Consider the following 15,136-nt stretch of genomic DNA (forward strand, 5'->3'; position numbering starts at 1 on the left):
ACCCTGCTGTGTCCCTCCACGGTGGAAAGGACGAGGTGCTAATTTATGAGGGCGCTAATCCCATCCGGGAGGGCTCCACCCTCGTGGCTTAATCACCTTCCACAGGCCCCGCCTCCTAATGCCGTCACATTGAGGGTCAGGATTTCAACATACGCATTTGAGATAGAGACATTCAGTCTGTAACACAAGGTGACAGGGTGAAGCTGTGGGTGTGGGAACTGTTTGGGGGAACCTGATCAAACCTGGTTCTGGGAACCCTGACCCATTGTGAAGGACGCTGCCCAGCACCAGAGAGAGCGCCTCCGGCCCACCCCCCACAGGGCTCAGACCTGCCCGGGCCTGGGGTCTGCCCTAGCTTCCTGCCCTGCGTGCAGGGCGGGCTGGCAGAGAGGCCCCTGGGGCAGGGAGAGGGCCAGGCTGGGGTTGCCAGAGGGCAGAAAGGAGGTGCAGGCGGAGATGACAGGAGTGTCCAGCAAACAGAGACGAGGGTCAAGTCCAGGCCCCTGCAATGAAGCAGAGAGAAGCAAGCAGGGCAGGGTCTGGACGGCAGGCAGGGGAGGGATGGCGCGCGCACTCGTGTGCGTGTGTGCGTGTGTGCGTGTGTGTGTGTGTGTGACAGATTCTCGACTTGACCAAACTTTTAGTCTGAGCCTCATCGCAATGAGGCACCCCCCTTTTGGGCTTCCGTGTCTGTCTGTTCATCACCCAGTTTTGGCAAAAATCCTGTCCAGTCAGTCCGGCCAGAATCCCCGCCCGGATATCTGATTGCCTTTCATACTTGACCCCGGTGCTCACCCCGGCGTCCCCCAGGTGGGTGACTGCTCCCCCCGGCCTGCCTCCAGCAAGAATCCCACCAGGTCTGTTCCACCAGAACCCCGACTGCTGTGCTTCTCCCCCCTTAGGAATGCTCCACCCACCAGCTCCCCCCACACCCTGCTCCTCGCCGTAAACCCCCACCTGGCCTTGCCGGATTCAGACCGGTCCGCTTCTCTCCTGAGGTCTCTTGCCCCATGGCACCAGGTCAGGAATACAGTGCTCTCACTCATTTCCTGCCTCGCTGGATGGGTCTCCTCATGACAGCGCCCTGCCCGCTCCCCACCACCCCTCTGTGCCAGGAACCTTGCCAGCCTCCCACCCGTTTGAGAGCCCAGGAGGAGACATCTGAGAGCCACGGGGGGTGAGCTCTGTCCAGCAGCAGACCTCGGACCTTGGACAGCCCGCCAGGCAGTGCTCACCCCCAGGTGGTTGGGGCAGAGGGAGGCGCCCCCAACAGAGTCTTGGACTTGAGTCGCACACGCACCGAGGCCTCGTGCTCCCCCGTCCCGTCCCTGTGTCCCGGCTGGCGGGCGAGCCACAGGAAGGCTGACACACAGACCAGGCGTCACAACAACGATGGGGGGGTGCTGACAGCATCCTCACCCCCCGCATGCGCCACGGCGGGCAGCGCGGAAACGAGGCACCTGATGCTGCGGCTGAGCTGTTGCATGAGCACATTTCCATACGCCTCCCCGACGGACGGATCACACACATGGAACAGTGACAGGGAGACTATCGCCTGGGAGGGACTGAGGCAAGGCTTGTCCTCAGGAGACGCCAACATGGCCTCTTCAAGCGCCTCCCCTCTGCCCCCAGCTCTCCCACGGCCCCCAGCTCTCCCATGGTCCCCAGCTCTCCCACGAGGGTTTCACTGAGTAAGTCCACCCCCAGCCCAGGGCTCCAGCTGGACGGAAGGGTCTGGGTGAGGAGCACTGGGATGGACCTGGATGCCAAGTTCCTTCCGTCTAGGGCCGTGGTCGGCAAACTGCGGCTCGCGAGCTACATGCGGCTCTTTGGCCCCTTGAGTGTGGCTCTTCCACAAAATACCACGGCCTGGGCGAGTCTATTTTGAAGAAGTAGCGTTAGAAGAAGTTTAAGTTTAAAAAATGTGGCTCTCAAAAGAAATTTCAATCGTTGTCCTGTTGATATTTGGCTCTGTGGACTCATGAGTTTGCCGACCGCTGGGCTAGGGCAACCAGGAAACATTCTGCAAAATTCAGAGGCAGGCCCTAGCCTGGAGAGAGCGTTGGCCTGAGGGCCAAAGGGCCCAGGGTTCGATTCCGGTCAAGGGCATGTACCTTGGTTGCAGGCTCCTCCCTGGCCCGGGCCCTGGTCGGGGCCCGTGCAGGAGGCAACCAACTGATGTCTCTCTCACATTGGTGTTACTCTGTCTTTCCCTCTCCCTTCCACTCTCCCTAAAAATCAACGGAAAAACATCCTTGGGTGAGGATTAAAAAAAAAAAATTGAGAGGTAAATGCACAGACAGGACAATGTGTTTCTCCACTTGTTTATTTTTTGTTTCTCACTTACCAACACATTTGTGGAACGTAGGAGGGTTCGTGTTAGTAAAGGAGAAGCAGGGAGGGAGGAGGGCGGGACGCAAGCAGCCACAGGTAGGACAGGACGCCAGGAGCAGGCAGCGCTGGGGGGTGGCTGTGGGGGGCAGCCTCCCCACCCGCCTGCCTTCCCATGGACATCAGCGACCCCCAGATGATTCTGTAAAATTAAAGGGGCATTCCTGGTGTCTCAATCCTTGTCCCCAACATTCTCCCTGGACCCCCAATGATGAGGCAGGTCTGCTCAGGCCAGCGCCCTGCACAGCCATGCCCCGGGGCCCCAACCCCAGCCTCAGTTGCTGAGCAAGCACCTGAGACGCCTAGAGCTACAGGACCCCAGGGAAAGGGGGGAGTCCCAGAGCGCTTTCCGGGGGGATCACTCCCTTGGACCTTGGACAGCCCTCCCAGAATGCCCTCTGCTTCAGCCACAGACTTCTATTCAAGAGGGCACTGCCCCTCCCGTGTGGCTTAGTGGTTGAACATTGGCCATTAACCAGGTCACAGTTCCATTACCGGTCAGGGCACAGGCCCAGTTTGCAGGCTCCATCCCCAGTAGGGGGCGCGAAAGAGGCAGCTGATCCATGATTCTCTCTCATTGAAGTTTCTATCCCTTTCTCCCTCTCCCTTCCTCTCTGACATCAATAAAAACATATTTTTTTAAAAAAGAGGGCACGGGGACACACAGCAGAGGCTACCGCTTCCCTCCCACGCTGGCGAGGAGCCGGGCGGCCCTGGAGGGAAGGCTCCACCTCCCGCCCAGAGCAGGACTTCCTGGCATCTGCACATTGGCCCAGCGGCCACTCTGACCCCGTGCTCAAGAACACACACACAGCCCTAACCGGTGTGGCTCAGTGGATAGAGCGTCGGCCTGCGGACTGAAGGGTCCCAGGTTCGATTCCGGTCAAGGGCATGTACCTTGGTTGCGGGCACATCCCCAGTAGGGGGTGTGCAGGAGGCAGCTGATCGATGTTTCTCTCTCATCGATGTTTCTAACTCTCTATCCCTCTCCCTTCCTCTCTATAAAATAATCAATAAAATATATATTAAAAAAAAGCACACACACATGGAAGTCGGGGTTCCAGCCACCCTGATGAATTTCCACTGCGGAAAGTATTTTCAGGGCACATGTTACTGAGGACAAGGTCGTGCCTTGATCCGTTTTCTGCTGGTGCAGACAAGCGGGCTTTCGCTCCTATTTCCTTGAAATAATTCTCACTGGATCAAGTCCTTTTCGCGTGCATTTTACCAGGTATCTTTGATCCCCTGGTTAGTGTTCACTCCGTGTCCACTGTCACCAAGGGTCCCATCGGTCCCTGAAAGGTTCCTCCAATGGCTCTCATCTTCTAGAGTCCAATGTGCCCAGGGTGGCATGTCGGCGGCCTTCTCGACAACCGGTACCCAGTACGGTGTGTGCCCTTGTGCCGTGGGTGCTGATGTGCAACATCTGAGCCGTTCCAGCCACTCCGGCTCCTCTCGCCGAGTGTTTCTGAGGGTGAATGTGTCCCACCCGCAGGTGCTTCTGGGGAAAGACGGAAGCCTTTTCCAAGCGCGATCCCAGGATATCCCAAAGGGCCACGGAGCGGGGCCACGACGCACCCCATCAGAGGAGCCGGCTCCTCCCTGTCACGGAGCCTTGCCCCCGACTGCCTGCCCCGTGCGCGGCCCGCCAGCAGCCGAGCGCGTGGCGCGGAGCAGCCCCAGGCCCCGCGAGCGGCCGGCGCCGTGCAGCTGGCGCTCGTGGCGGCGGATCTGCACCTTGTGGCGGAAGCGCTCGCCGCAGTCCTCGCACACGTAGGGCCGCTCGCCCGAGTGCGTGCGCCGGTGGCGCAGCAGGTTGGACGAGACGCTGAAGCGCTTGCCGCAGTCCCCGCAGGCGTAGGGCCGCTCGCCCGTGTGCGTGCGCTGGTGCTGCACCAGGGCCGAGCTCTCGCTGAAGCGCTTGGCGCAGTAGGCGCAGGCGTAGGGCTTCTCGCCCGTGTGGATGCGCTGGTGCGTCACCAGGTTCGAGTGCTGCGAGAAGCCCTTGCCGCACTCGCCGCAGCGGTGCGGCCGCTCGCCCGTGTGCGTGGCCTGGTGCCGCACCAGGTCGGTGCTGCGGCTAAAGCCCTTGCCGCACTCCCCGCAGATGGTCGGCCGGTCCCGGGCGCGCCGCCGTCGCCGCTGCCGGGCCGGTGTCAGGGCGGCGCTCCCCGCGGGGCCTGAGATGGGCACCACGGCCAGCGGCGGTGGGGCCACGGCCGGCGGTGGCAGTGGTGGCGGCGGCGGCAGTGGTGGCGGCGGCGGTACCACGGCTGGCAGGGCCACGGCTGGCGGCGGCAGGGCCACGGCGGGCGGCAGCGGGGCTACGGCTGGTGGCGGCAGGGCCACGGCCGGCTGCGGTGGGGCCACGGCCGGCTGCAGCGGGGCCACGGCCGGCAGCACCATGAGCTCCTGCAGCACCACGTAGCCCGGGGGGCCCACCATGACAGGTCCCGAGGTGCCAGGTCCCGAAGCCGGGCCTGCCCCCGCAGCGGGCACCAGCTCCAGCTGCAGCTCGGGTTGCACGGGGGTCAGCTCCAGCTGCACCTCCTGCTGCTGTTCCAGCTGCTGTTGCTGCTGCAGCTGCTGCTCCAGCTGCTGCAGCTGCTCCTGCAGTTTGAGCTGCAGCTGCCGCTGTTCCTGCTGCCGCGCCAGCTCCTGCTGCCGCTGGACCTCCTGCCGCTGCTGCTCCAGTTCCTGCTCCGACTCCATGTCCACTGGCATGAGCTCCAGCTCCACCTCCTCCTCCTCCTCCTCCGGCTCCACTGGACGGCGCTGCAGCTGCTGCTGTTGCAACTGCTCTTGCTGCTGCAGCAACAGCTGCTGCTGTAACTGTTGTTGTTGCAACATCTGCTGCTGTAACTGTTGCTGTTGCAGCAGGTGCTGGTGTAACTGCTGTTGTTGCAACAGCTGCCGCTGTAACTGTTCCTGCTGCTGCTGCAACTGCTGCTGCTGCTGTAACAGCTGCTGCTGCTGTAACTGCTGCTGCTGCTGCTGCAACAGCTGCTGCTGTAACTGTTCCTGTATCTGTGACTGTCCTTGCTTCTGCTGCTGCTGCTGCTGCACCGGTGCCTGCTGTCCCAGCTGTTCCTGCTGTTGCACCTGCTGCTGCTGCTCCTGCTCTTGCTGCGCTTGTAACGCTTCCTGCTGTTGCATCAGCTGTAGCTGTGGCTTCGGGTGCTCACGCTGCACAGATCGGGGTTCTTCCTGTAGTTCTGGCTGCTGCGGCGGCTGTTCCTGCTGTTGCTCTGGCATCGGCTGCTCTTGCACCTGTTGCACCAGCGGCAGCTGTGACTTCGGTCGCAGGTGTTGCTGGGGTGGGTGTTTTCCCTGTGGTTCCTGCAGCTGTTCTTGTCCCTCCTGCTGCTGTGGCGGCGGCAGTGCTGGCCGGTGTCCCGGTGGCTGGTTTTGTGGCCGCGGCTGTCGTCGCTGTGGCTGTCGCCGCCGTTCTAGCCGCGGTGGCCGCAGCTCCTGCTGTGCTGCCTGGGCCTCCTGAGGGCTCTCGCTGGCCCGCTTTGGGGCTGAGATTACCGGCCGTGGTGGACTGCTCCTCTTCGGAGCCTCTTCCTCCCGGCTCTCACTGCCACCTGGAGGGGACATGGAGGAAGTCAGGAGAGAAAGCTCTAGAGGCAGCTCTCTGGTCCAGACCCTCAGAACCTCCCATTGCCCTGCCCCACGTGCAGCCGCTCTAGGATACATGGCTGAGCTCTCCGCAGGGACTCAAAAGCACTGGGTCAGTGACAACGGCAGCGTGGCAGAAACGGCAATGCCCAGAGGCGAGGGGTTGACTTAAAAATGCACCCCAGCCCTGGACGGTTTGGCTCAGTGGATAGAGCGTCAGCCTGCGGACTGAGGGGTCCCGGGTTTGATTCCAGTCAAGGGCACGTGCCCGGGTTGCAGGCTCAATCCCCAGTTGGGGGCAATGCCGGAGGCAGCCGATCAATGATTCTCTCTCATCATTGATGTTTCTCTCTCTCCCTCTCCCTTTCTCTCTGAAATCAATAAAAATACCTGTTTTTTTTAAAATGCACCTCAGCCCTAGCCGGTTTGGCTCAGTGGATAGAGCATCGGCTTTCGGACTGAAAGGTCCCAGGTTCGATTCCGGTCAAGGGCATGTACCTTGGTTGCAGGCACATCCCCAGTAGGAGGTGTGCAGGAGGCAGCTGATCGATGTTTCTCTCTCATTGATGTTTCTAACTCTCTATCCCTCTCCCTTCCTCTCTGTAAAAAAGCAATAAAATATATTTTTAAAAAATGCACCTCAAAGACTGATTGTCACGTCACTCTGGACCCTAGTCCTTGACCCCTTCTCTGGGCTGCCCCCCTCCCCCACATAAGCTCCATGCTTGGAGCTTGGCAGTGACCCCACATGGGTGTCCGGGCTCCCCACCATTTCCCAAGAAATCCCTGGTTCCCAGTCATCACCCGTGGGAATCAGTGAGCCAGCCATTCCAAGCCCACGCTGCACGCTGACCCCGGGTGGGGTCACACCTGAAATGAATGAAACGTGCTTTCTCTGTAAAGAGGGAAGCGTTTCGCCAAAACCAGTTTGGCTCAGTGGATAGAGCGTCGGCCTGCGGACTAAAGGGTCCCGGGTTCGATTCCGGTCAAGGGCATGTACTTTGGTTGCGGGCACATCCCCGGTGGGAGGTGTGCAGGAGGCAGCTGATCGATGTTTCTCTCTCATCGATGTTTCTAACTCTCTATCCCTCTCCCTTCCTCTCTGTAAAAAATCAATAAAATATATTTAAAAAAAAAAAAAAAAAAGAGGGAAGCGTTTCGGTAAAGCTGCCTGGAAGTGCTTTCTACAAGAAACGTAAGTTCCAGCAAGAGCACGAGGCTCCAGTGGGAAGTCCTGAGCCCCGAGGGCTCCCCTCTGCCGTCCTCTAAGTTAGCAGCTGCCCGGCCTCCTGCAGGCCAGCGCCCCTTGTCTGTGAAACGGCTTAAGGGTGCCCACCCTGCCAGCTGCCCGCAGGAAGCAGGCAGCGCCCTGGCACAGCCCCTGGGACATGGAAGATGCCTGAAGAGTCCCCCGCCCTGTGGGCTAGGAACTAGTTTGCAAACTAACAGCCAGTTTGGAAACGCCAAGGCTACAACCAGCTGCACCTGAAACGGTCTAAAGACCGGAAGTGTTTGAGGCTGGGGTGGTGGGTGGCAAAGGACTCACAGCGCCATGTGAACATGGGGACTGGCCAGTTCCTTAATCTCCGGGTGTCTCCATCGAGGAGACAAACCCCCTCCGGGAGCCTGAGGCCGGATGTGCAGCCGGGCGTGGAGCGAGCGGAGGAAGCCCTGCGAACCAGGGGCCGCTCGGCGGCTGGCACGGTCACCTCCTGCCCTGCGCCCCCAGGCAGGGCCCCACTGTGCGCCCCTCCGGGGCTAGCAGAGACCTAATGTGCCCAGGGTGTGCTAAGAGGCTTTCTCCACTCCCCAGTCTGACTTCACCATCACATGCTCATTTTCGTAACGGGAAGCAGAGGTCTGATTTATAAAATTGTGCTTTCTGGTCACTTTCCCAGGAAGATACCGATTTCATGAAACCGAGAAATAATTTCCTTCTAGAAAACGACTCCTAATAACCAGGGGGTGCCCTTCCAGACAGTACGCGGCCTGCCGCCCTCCAGGCCCCTCTCCACGCGGCGGCCTGGGGCTGGGGACCTGAGGACCCTCTCCTGGTTTAGGAGGTCAGAGGCCCCCCAGCCCCTCACCTGAGAAGGTGTCAGGCCCCGGGCGCCCATCTTTAAGACACCGGGGCTCCAGCGCGAAGGTCTTGGGCTCCGGCCCCAGCTCCATCCTGGCGGTCAGACGAAGCCTCCCGGGAGCCGGCTGTGCTGAGAGGAAGGAAGGAAGCTGTCAGGGGGGCGGTGGTGCTGTGAGCCCCATCCCTGGCACTGACTGCCAGGGAACCCCCAGATCAGGGTCAGCCCCCCAGAGCCAGCAGCTCCACCCCTGTTGAAAGGAGGATGGTGCCCTCTGCAGCTGGGAAAGGGAGGTGCAGGTGGCACAGAGGTGGGCGGTCCCTCCCCTCCTGAGGTTTGCGGGAGCTCAGCTGCCTCGCGCCTGGGGCAGCCCTGCCCCTGCTCCTGCCCGGGAGGAGAGGGGAGAGGAGAGGAGAGGAGAGAGGGGAGAGGAGAGGGTAGGAAGAGGAGAGGGGAGAGGAGAGGGGAGAGGAGAGGAGAGAGGAGGGGAGAGAGGAGGGGAGAGAGGAGGGGAGGGGGGGAGAGGAGAGGAGAGAGGAGGGGAGAGAGGAGGGGAGGGGGGGAGAGGAGAGGAGAGAGGAGGGGAGAGAGGAGGGGAGAGAGGAGGGGAGGGGAGAGAGGGGAGAGGGGAGAGGGGAGAGGAGAGGAGAGGAGAGGAGAGGAGAGGAGAGGAGAGAGGGGAGGAGGGTGGGAACCAGACCCTCACAGGACGGGGAGCTGAGGTCCCAGAGGGGCCTTGGGAAGTTTACAGGAAACAGACTTGGCCAGCTCAGGTCCCGGGCCCTGCTCAAAGCCCTGACCAGTCTTCGCTCTCCGGTCTCCTGCCTCCTGACCGGATTCCCCGGCCTCCCCAGGTGACCAGAGGCCATGCGTCCAGGCCACATGTGTCCTGATGCCGGTCAGCTCCACGGAAGGCAGCTGCCAGAGCTACCAGCCTGGCCGGCCAGCTGCCCCTGGCCCTGCGCCCAGGGCTCCTGAGGTCTGGGGGTTCTTGCCTCTCCGAGTCCACCCCGCCGTGCAGAGGGGTCCCCACATCCAGTCCTCCCGCCCCTCCACCCGCCGTGCAGAGGGGTCCCCACATCCAGTCCTCCCGCCCCTCCACCCGCCGTGCATAGGGGTCCCCACATCCAGTCCTCCCGCCCCTGGACCAGGATGACCCCAGGTGCGCTAGCCTCAGAGCCCAAGCCTCTTGGTCGGACAGCTCTGCAGAGAAGCGCCGGGCTCGCCCAGCTGTCCTCCCGCCTCACCTGGTACAGCATCTCCTGCTGCTCCGCGGCCTGCACGGGGCGGTGTGCTCCGCGCGCTGGGAGGTGGAGAGCCTTCAGCCGGCTCCTTCCCGAGGCGCCTCCATCCGGGAGCCGGGGAGGCGCAGGGGCACCGGGGAGGGTGGGCCGCTGTCAGGGCCGCCGAGGTCGCCCTGGGCCAAAGGCAGGGGCCGAGCTGAGTTCAAAAGCAGAAGTTGGTGTCGGCTCCCTGGGGCGGGGGCGGGAGGAGACGGAGCCGGGATCCAGCGTCGGCTCCGGGCTGGCCCGGCGGGACCCTCGCGCGCGCCACGGCTCCGAGCTCCGGGGCGGACCAGGCGGAGTGGCCAGGCTGAGGTCGGCAGGGGCCGGGCGACACCGGTCTCGGCTCAGCCCGGGGCAGTCCGGGTCCGGCGGGGCTCCGCCGGCCGCCACAGGTGCCCGGATACCGCGGGCCTCGCGCGGGGGGCGGGCGGCGCGGCCGGGCGGGGGTCCCCGTTCGCTCGCCCACTCGCCCGAGCGTGCGTCCGGCCGGCCTGCGTCGGTCCGTGCGGGCAGCGGCCGGGCCGGGGCGGGGGTGGCGGGGGCCGGCACAGGAAGTACCCCCGGCATCCGCATCCTGTCCCCCGCCCGCCGCCCGCCGCCCGCGCGCCCCCGCGCCCCGCGCCCGGGCCCCCGCCGCCGCCACTCTAGGCAGCCGCGAGCTCGGTGGGCTTAACCCTTCCCGGCCCGGCAGCTCCCCCGCGGCGGGGTGCGCGAGGCGGGGACCCCATGGTGTGGGGAGCCGTGCGCACCGCCGCATCCCCGGGCGCGCGCGTCTGCGCGCAGGGCTTGGCGACAGAGTCGCTGCGCGCAAGGCTTGGCGACCGGCAGTGGCTGCGCGCGGGGCTTGGCGACCGGCAGTGGCTGCGCGCGGGGCTTGGAGAACGAGTCGCTGCACGGGGTGTGGGGGTGGGGTGGGGCTCCCAGCCTCAGGGCGCCTCGGCCGGGGGGGTAAGTTGCGGTCCATCAGCGCTCAATGAGATGACACTGAGCTGGTGAGAGGGCCGCAGGCAGGCGCATCAGGCTCTGACGGGGCTTCCGCGTCCACACCACGGACTCCGCCTGGACCCGGGGCGCGAGGGCAGGCCTGCGAGGCGGGGAACGTGTGCCAGCCTGCGCCGAGGGCTGGGCCACCTCATTAACTGGACACCTAAGCTCGTCCCTCTGCGGACCCCCGCCCCTTTCCAGTGTGCACGGCGGGTGGTCAGGCTCCGTCCACGCCCCTCCCCCCGCCCCCTGCCCCCGCCCCCTGCCCCCCGCCCCCTGCCCCCCGCCCCCTGCCCTCCCCAGGCCCCTCTCCCCAGGCCCCTCTCCCCGAGGCGCCAGCTGCTTCCTGCCTGCGTCACGCGTCACGCTCTCCTCCTCCGAGGCCTCACCTGCCAGTCTCAGGATCCCATCACCTGGCGGCACTGCCCTCGGGCAGACCTCGCCGATCCAGAGTTCTCACTGACATCTCCGATGCTCTGAGAGCCCCGAGACCGGGGCAGAGACTGCTCCTGGGTGGAGTGTGGGTTTGCCCACTGCGGGGGACGGAGCCTCGTGGTCACAGCCCCTCCCCGCCTTAGGCACACTGGGCCTCCTTGTTCCACCTCTGGACTCCTCCTGGCCTCACAGGCGCCGAGCTGGGGCTCCCCGTCGGCCCGCGCCTGAAAAGCTGGCATCTCTGAGTGGTGACTTTGCCAGCAGAGTAGGGCTCTGGAGGGCAGAGGGCACATCTGCCTCATGAGGGGGCCGAGGGCAGCACAGATGCCCAGCTTTGGAGGTGGAAACATCTGGGTTCACGGCCTCTTCCGGCCGGGTCAGCGGAGGCAGATGGTTACCTGGCACCTGTGGGCGGGGCCAGGCTGTGCCCGCCAGGAGCCCAAGGTGAGGAGCACCCGCCTCCAGCGCTGGGAGGGCGACCCGCTCCCTCTGCCTCCTCCTCCTCCTGGGAGACCCGGGCCCAGAGGACGGGAGACTCGCCCTCCGGGGATCCTTCGCCTCCCCCTCTGCTGCTGCTTTCTAACTGCCTCACGCCTCTCCCCACTTGAAAACACGCCAGCCCCTCTCTCCTGCCCTTGGTGGCCATCTTCCTGGAAAGATGCCCCTAGTGGTTCCGTCCGTACCCCATCTGCCCACCCTCTCCCCTCTCTCCAACCTGGCCTCCACCCCATCACTCCACCAGACAGCCCCCTTTAACGTCGCCGGTGACCTCCATGTCACGAATCCCTCATCTTGCTACACGTCTAGGCAGCACTGGACACTTGTCCGGTGGCCGCCAGGAGTTCCAAAAGGGCCTGGGCTCCCTCCCCCCTCGGCCAGCCCCCTCTGCCTCCTGTGCAGGCTCTGCTTCCTTCCTGCGCTGGGCGGGTTGCTCACCTTCCCACGATGCAAATTACAGGGAAGTGTCTTCCCCAACCTCCAGTCTTCCTCCTGCCCACACCTGGACGCCCAACTCAAACACAGCCACCCTGTCTCCTCCTCTTCTCCCCTTGACCTTTTTTCAAGGTGACACGTGTACCTAGTTGAGTAGGTCCAATGGTCCTATGTGGCTTTAGTAGCAACAGAAATGCCTCCGAACTTCTGAGTCCACCCCATTTCTTCTGCTGTCTTGCTGCGTTTCCAATTAACGTGCTAATGATGCTGTCACGTGGTTTACCTTCCTGGGCGGCATCTACTGACAATCCACTTTGAGAGATGCAAATGGGCACCAGAGCGAAGTTTGGAACTTCAGGAATTGGAGAAAAAGCAACAGAAATGATAAGCGTGCATAAATGTCATAGACTGTTTTTCTCCTCCTAAGTTCTTTTTTTTAAAAAAAATGTATTTTTATTGATTTCAGAGAGGAAGGGAGAGGGAGAGATATAAAGATCAATGATGAGAATCATGGATCGGCTGCCTCTTGCATGCCCCCTCCTGGGGATGGAGCTTGCAACCCAGGCATGTGCCCTGACTGGGAATCGAACCATGACCTCCAGGTTCATGGGTCGATGCCCAACCACTGAGCCACGCTGGCCAGGATAGTTTGCATTTTAAAAAACTCGTGATGATGTTGAACATAATTCCCTCAGTTGAAGAAGGCATAGATACCATTAAAATACTGCATTTTGAAGCAGCTGGAAGATTTCCGTGTTTTTTTTTTTTCCTTTTTGTTAATCCTCACCTGAGGATGTTTCCATTGATGGTTAGAGAGAGTGGGAGGGAGCAGGGGGAAGAGAGAGAGAAACATCAATGCAAGAGACACATCTATTGGTTGCCTTCTACACACACCCTGGCCAGGGCCAGGGATTGAACCTGCAACCCAGGTACACACCCTTGACTGGAAATCAAACCTGGAAACCCGTTGGTTTGTGGGCCGCTTCTCTAACCGCTGGGCCACACCGGCCAGGGCGGAGGGTACTTCTATTAAAGTGTATTAAAGTGTGACAGCATGTGGAAAAGTGTGCATCAGCGTAAACATGGACACAAACTGCACACTCGTGTCACTGCACGAAGAAGCCTCTTCTGATTATTACCCATCCTCCACCCTCCTCTTGACTTCCAACACCAAAGGTGGCATTTTAAAATCTAGAAAATGCAGCATAAAAATATATGTCCATCTTCTCCTGAAAACAGAGGTTCTGGCAGCACTCACCTGGGTCCTGGTGCCCAGGCACAGCAACCATCCAGGTGCTCTCAGCTGACCAAAGTGCCCAGCTCCCCCTGGTGGCTATTTCTGGGACCTTCACCCATTGCCATAACCTGCCTGGTTCCTAGGGAATGGCTGGTCCTCTCCCGATGGCTAGTCAAGCTATTTCTGAATTTTCCATATTAAAAAAATACTGGCCCTAGCCGGTTTGGCTCAGTGGATAGAGCATTGGCCTGCAGACTGAAGGTTTCCGGGTCCGATTCCGATCAAGGGCACATGCCTGGTTGCAGGCTCAATCCCCAGGAGGGGGCGTGCAGAAGGCTGCCAATTGATGATTCTCTCTTATCATTGACTAGAGGAGTGGTGCACAAAAATTTGTGCACACGGGGGGGGGGGGGGCGGTCCCTCAGCCCAGTCTGCACCCTGTTGTAGTCCAGGACCCCTCAGGGGATGTCCACCTGCCGGCTTAGGCCCGCTCCCCAGGGGATTGGGCCTAAGCTGGCCGTCAGACATCCCTCTGGCAGCCCAGGAGCCCTCACAGGGAGTGGGCCTAAGTTGTCAGTCGGACATCCTTAGTGCTGCCAAGGAGGTGGGAGAGGCTCCCACTGCCACCGCTACGCTCACAGCCCTCAGCCCAGCTTGTGGCTGAGTGGAGCTCCCCCAGTAGCAGTGCACTGACCACCAAGGGCAGCTCCTGCATTGAGCGTCTGCCCCCTGGTGGTCAGTGTGTGTCATGGCGATCAGTCGTTCTGCCGTTAGGGTCAATTTGCATATTACCCTTTAATTATATAGGATTATATAGGATGTATCTTGAGTCTCTCCCACTCTGAAATCAATAAAAATATAATATGTTTTTTAAATAGAAGTCATCATTTTTTTAAAATACATTTTATTGATATTTTACAGAGAGGAAGGGAGAGGGATAGACAGCTAGAAACATTGATGAGAGAGAAACATCGATCAGCTGCCTCCTGCACACCTCCCACTGGGGATGTGCCTGCAACCAAGGTACATGCCCTTGACCGGAATCGAACCCGGGACCCTTCAGTCTGCAGGCCGACGCTCTATCCACTAAGCCAAACCTGTTAGGGCTAATATATATTTTTATTGCCGAAACTGGTTTGGCTCTGTGGATAGAGCGTCGGCCTGCGGACTGAAGGGTCCTGGGTTCAATTCTGGTCAAGGGCATGTACCTTGGTTGTGGGCACATCCCCACTAGGGGGCATGCAGGAGGCAGCTGACCGATGTTTCTCTCTCATCTATGTTTCTAACTCTCTATCCCTCTCCCTTCCTCTCTGTGAAAAATCAATAAAATATATATTTTAAAAAATATATATATATTTTAATAAATACTGTACACAGTGTTCCCATGTAAATGTGTGTGTGTGTCCATGAGAATCGGAACATAACCTTGTTTGTAGCAGCATTACTCATAAAAGCCAGAGGTTCCAACGTCCACCTAATGAATGGGTGAACGTCCACACAATGGAATCTCACTTGACCGTAAACAGGAACGCAGTACTGCCCCGCCAGTGGCTCAGTTGATTGGAGCATCGTCCTGTGCACCAAACGGTTGCCGGCTTGATTCCTGGTCACAGCACATACCGAGGCTGTGTGTTCGATCCCCATGCCTTCTGGGGCATTTCCAGAAGGCAGCCAATCGATGCTCTCTCACATCAGTAGTTCTCTCTCTCCCTTCCTCCCCTCTCTCTAAAATCAGTAAGCACACCCTCAATGAGAATTCAAAGAAAAAGTCACAACATGAGGAACCTTGAAGGCGTGGTGCTCAGTGAAAGAAGCCAGACACAAATGACGTCGTATGACTGTTTATATGAAATGGCCAGAAAAGGCCAATCCATAGGGACAGAGAATAGATGGCTGCCAGGGGCTGGGAGGAGAGGGGGTGACCATTACTGAGCGTGGGGTTTCTTTTGGGGACGATGAAATGTTTTGTTTTGTTTTTAAAATATACTTTTATTGATTTCAGAGAGAAAGGGAGAGGGACAGAGAGATAGAAACATCAATGATGAGAATCACCGATCGGCCACCCCCTGCACACCCTCCCACTGGGGATCGAGCCCGCAACCTAGGCACACGCCTCTGGCCGGAATCGAACCCGGAACCCATCAGTCCACAGGCTGACGCTCCATCCGCTG

The 15,136-nt window shown here is 60.5% G+C and overlaps 1 protein-coding gene across 2 annotated transcripts; it reads right to left on the reverse strand.

Annotated features, from left to right (window-relative positions):
• Nucleotides 1-2,344: 2,344 nt before the first annotated feature.
• ZNF853 (zinc finger protein 853) lies at nucleotides 2,345-10,034 on the reverse strand. 2 transcript variants are annotated; one of them, XM_080672677.1, is made up of 3 exons: nucleotides 9,338-10,034; nucleotides 8,100-8,217; nucleotides 2,345-5,978 (listed from the first exon to the last, which is right to left on the reverse strand). In XM_080672677.1, exons 1-3 carry the CDS (start codon nucleotides 9,347-9,349, stop codon nucleotides 3,997-3,999), a joined length of 2,112 nt encoding a protein of 703 aa, XP_080528803.1. In that variant the 5' UTR covers nucleotides 9,350-10,034; the 3' UTR covers nucleotides 2,345-3,996. The 2 variants fall into 2 exon arrangements, with proteins under 2 accessions (XP_080528803.1, XP_080528804.1); XM_080672678.1 differs by having other exon boundaries at nucleotides 8,100-8,222; nucleotides 9,338-10,033.
• Nucleotides 10,035-15,136: the final 5,102 nt, after the last annotated feature.

The sequence above is a fragment of the Plecotus auritus genome (genome assembly GCF_963455305.1).
Source record: "Plecotus auritus genome assembly, chromosome: 6".
NCBI lineage: Eukaryota > Metazoa > Chordata > Mammalia > Chiroptera > Vespertilionidae > Plecotus > Plecotus auritus.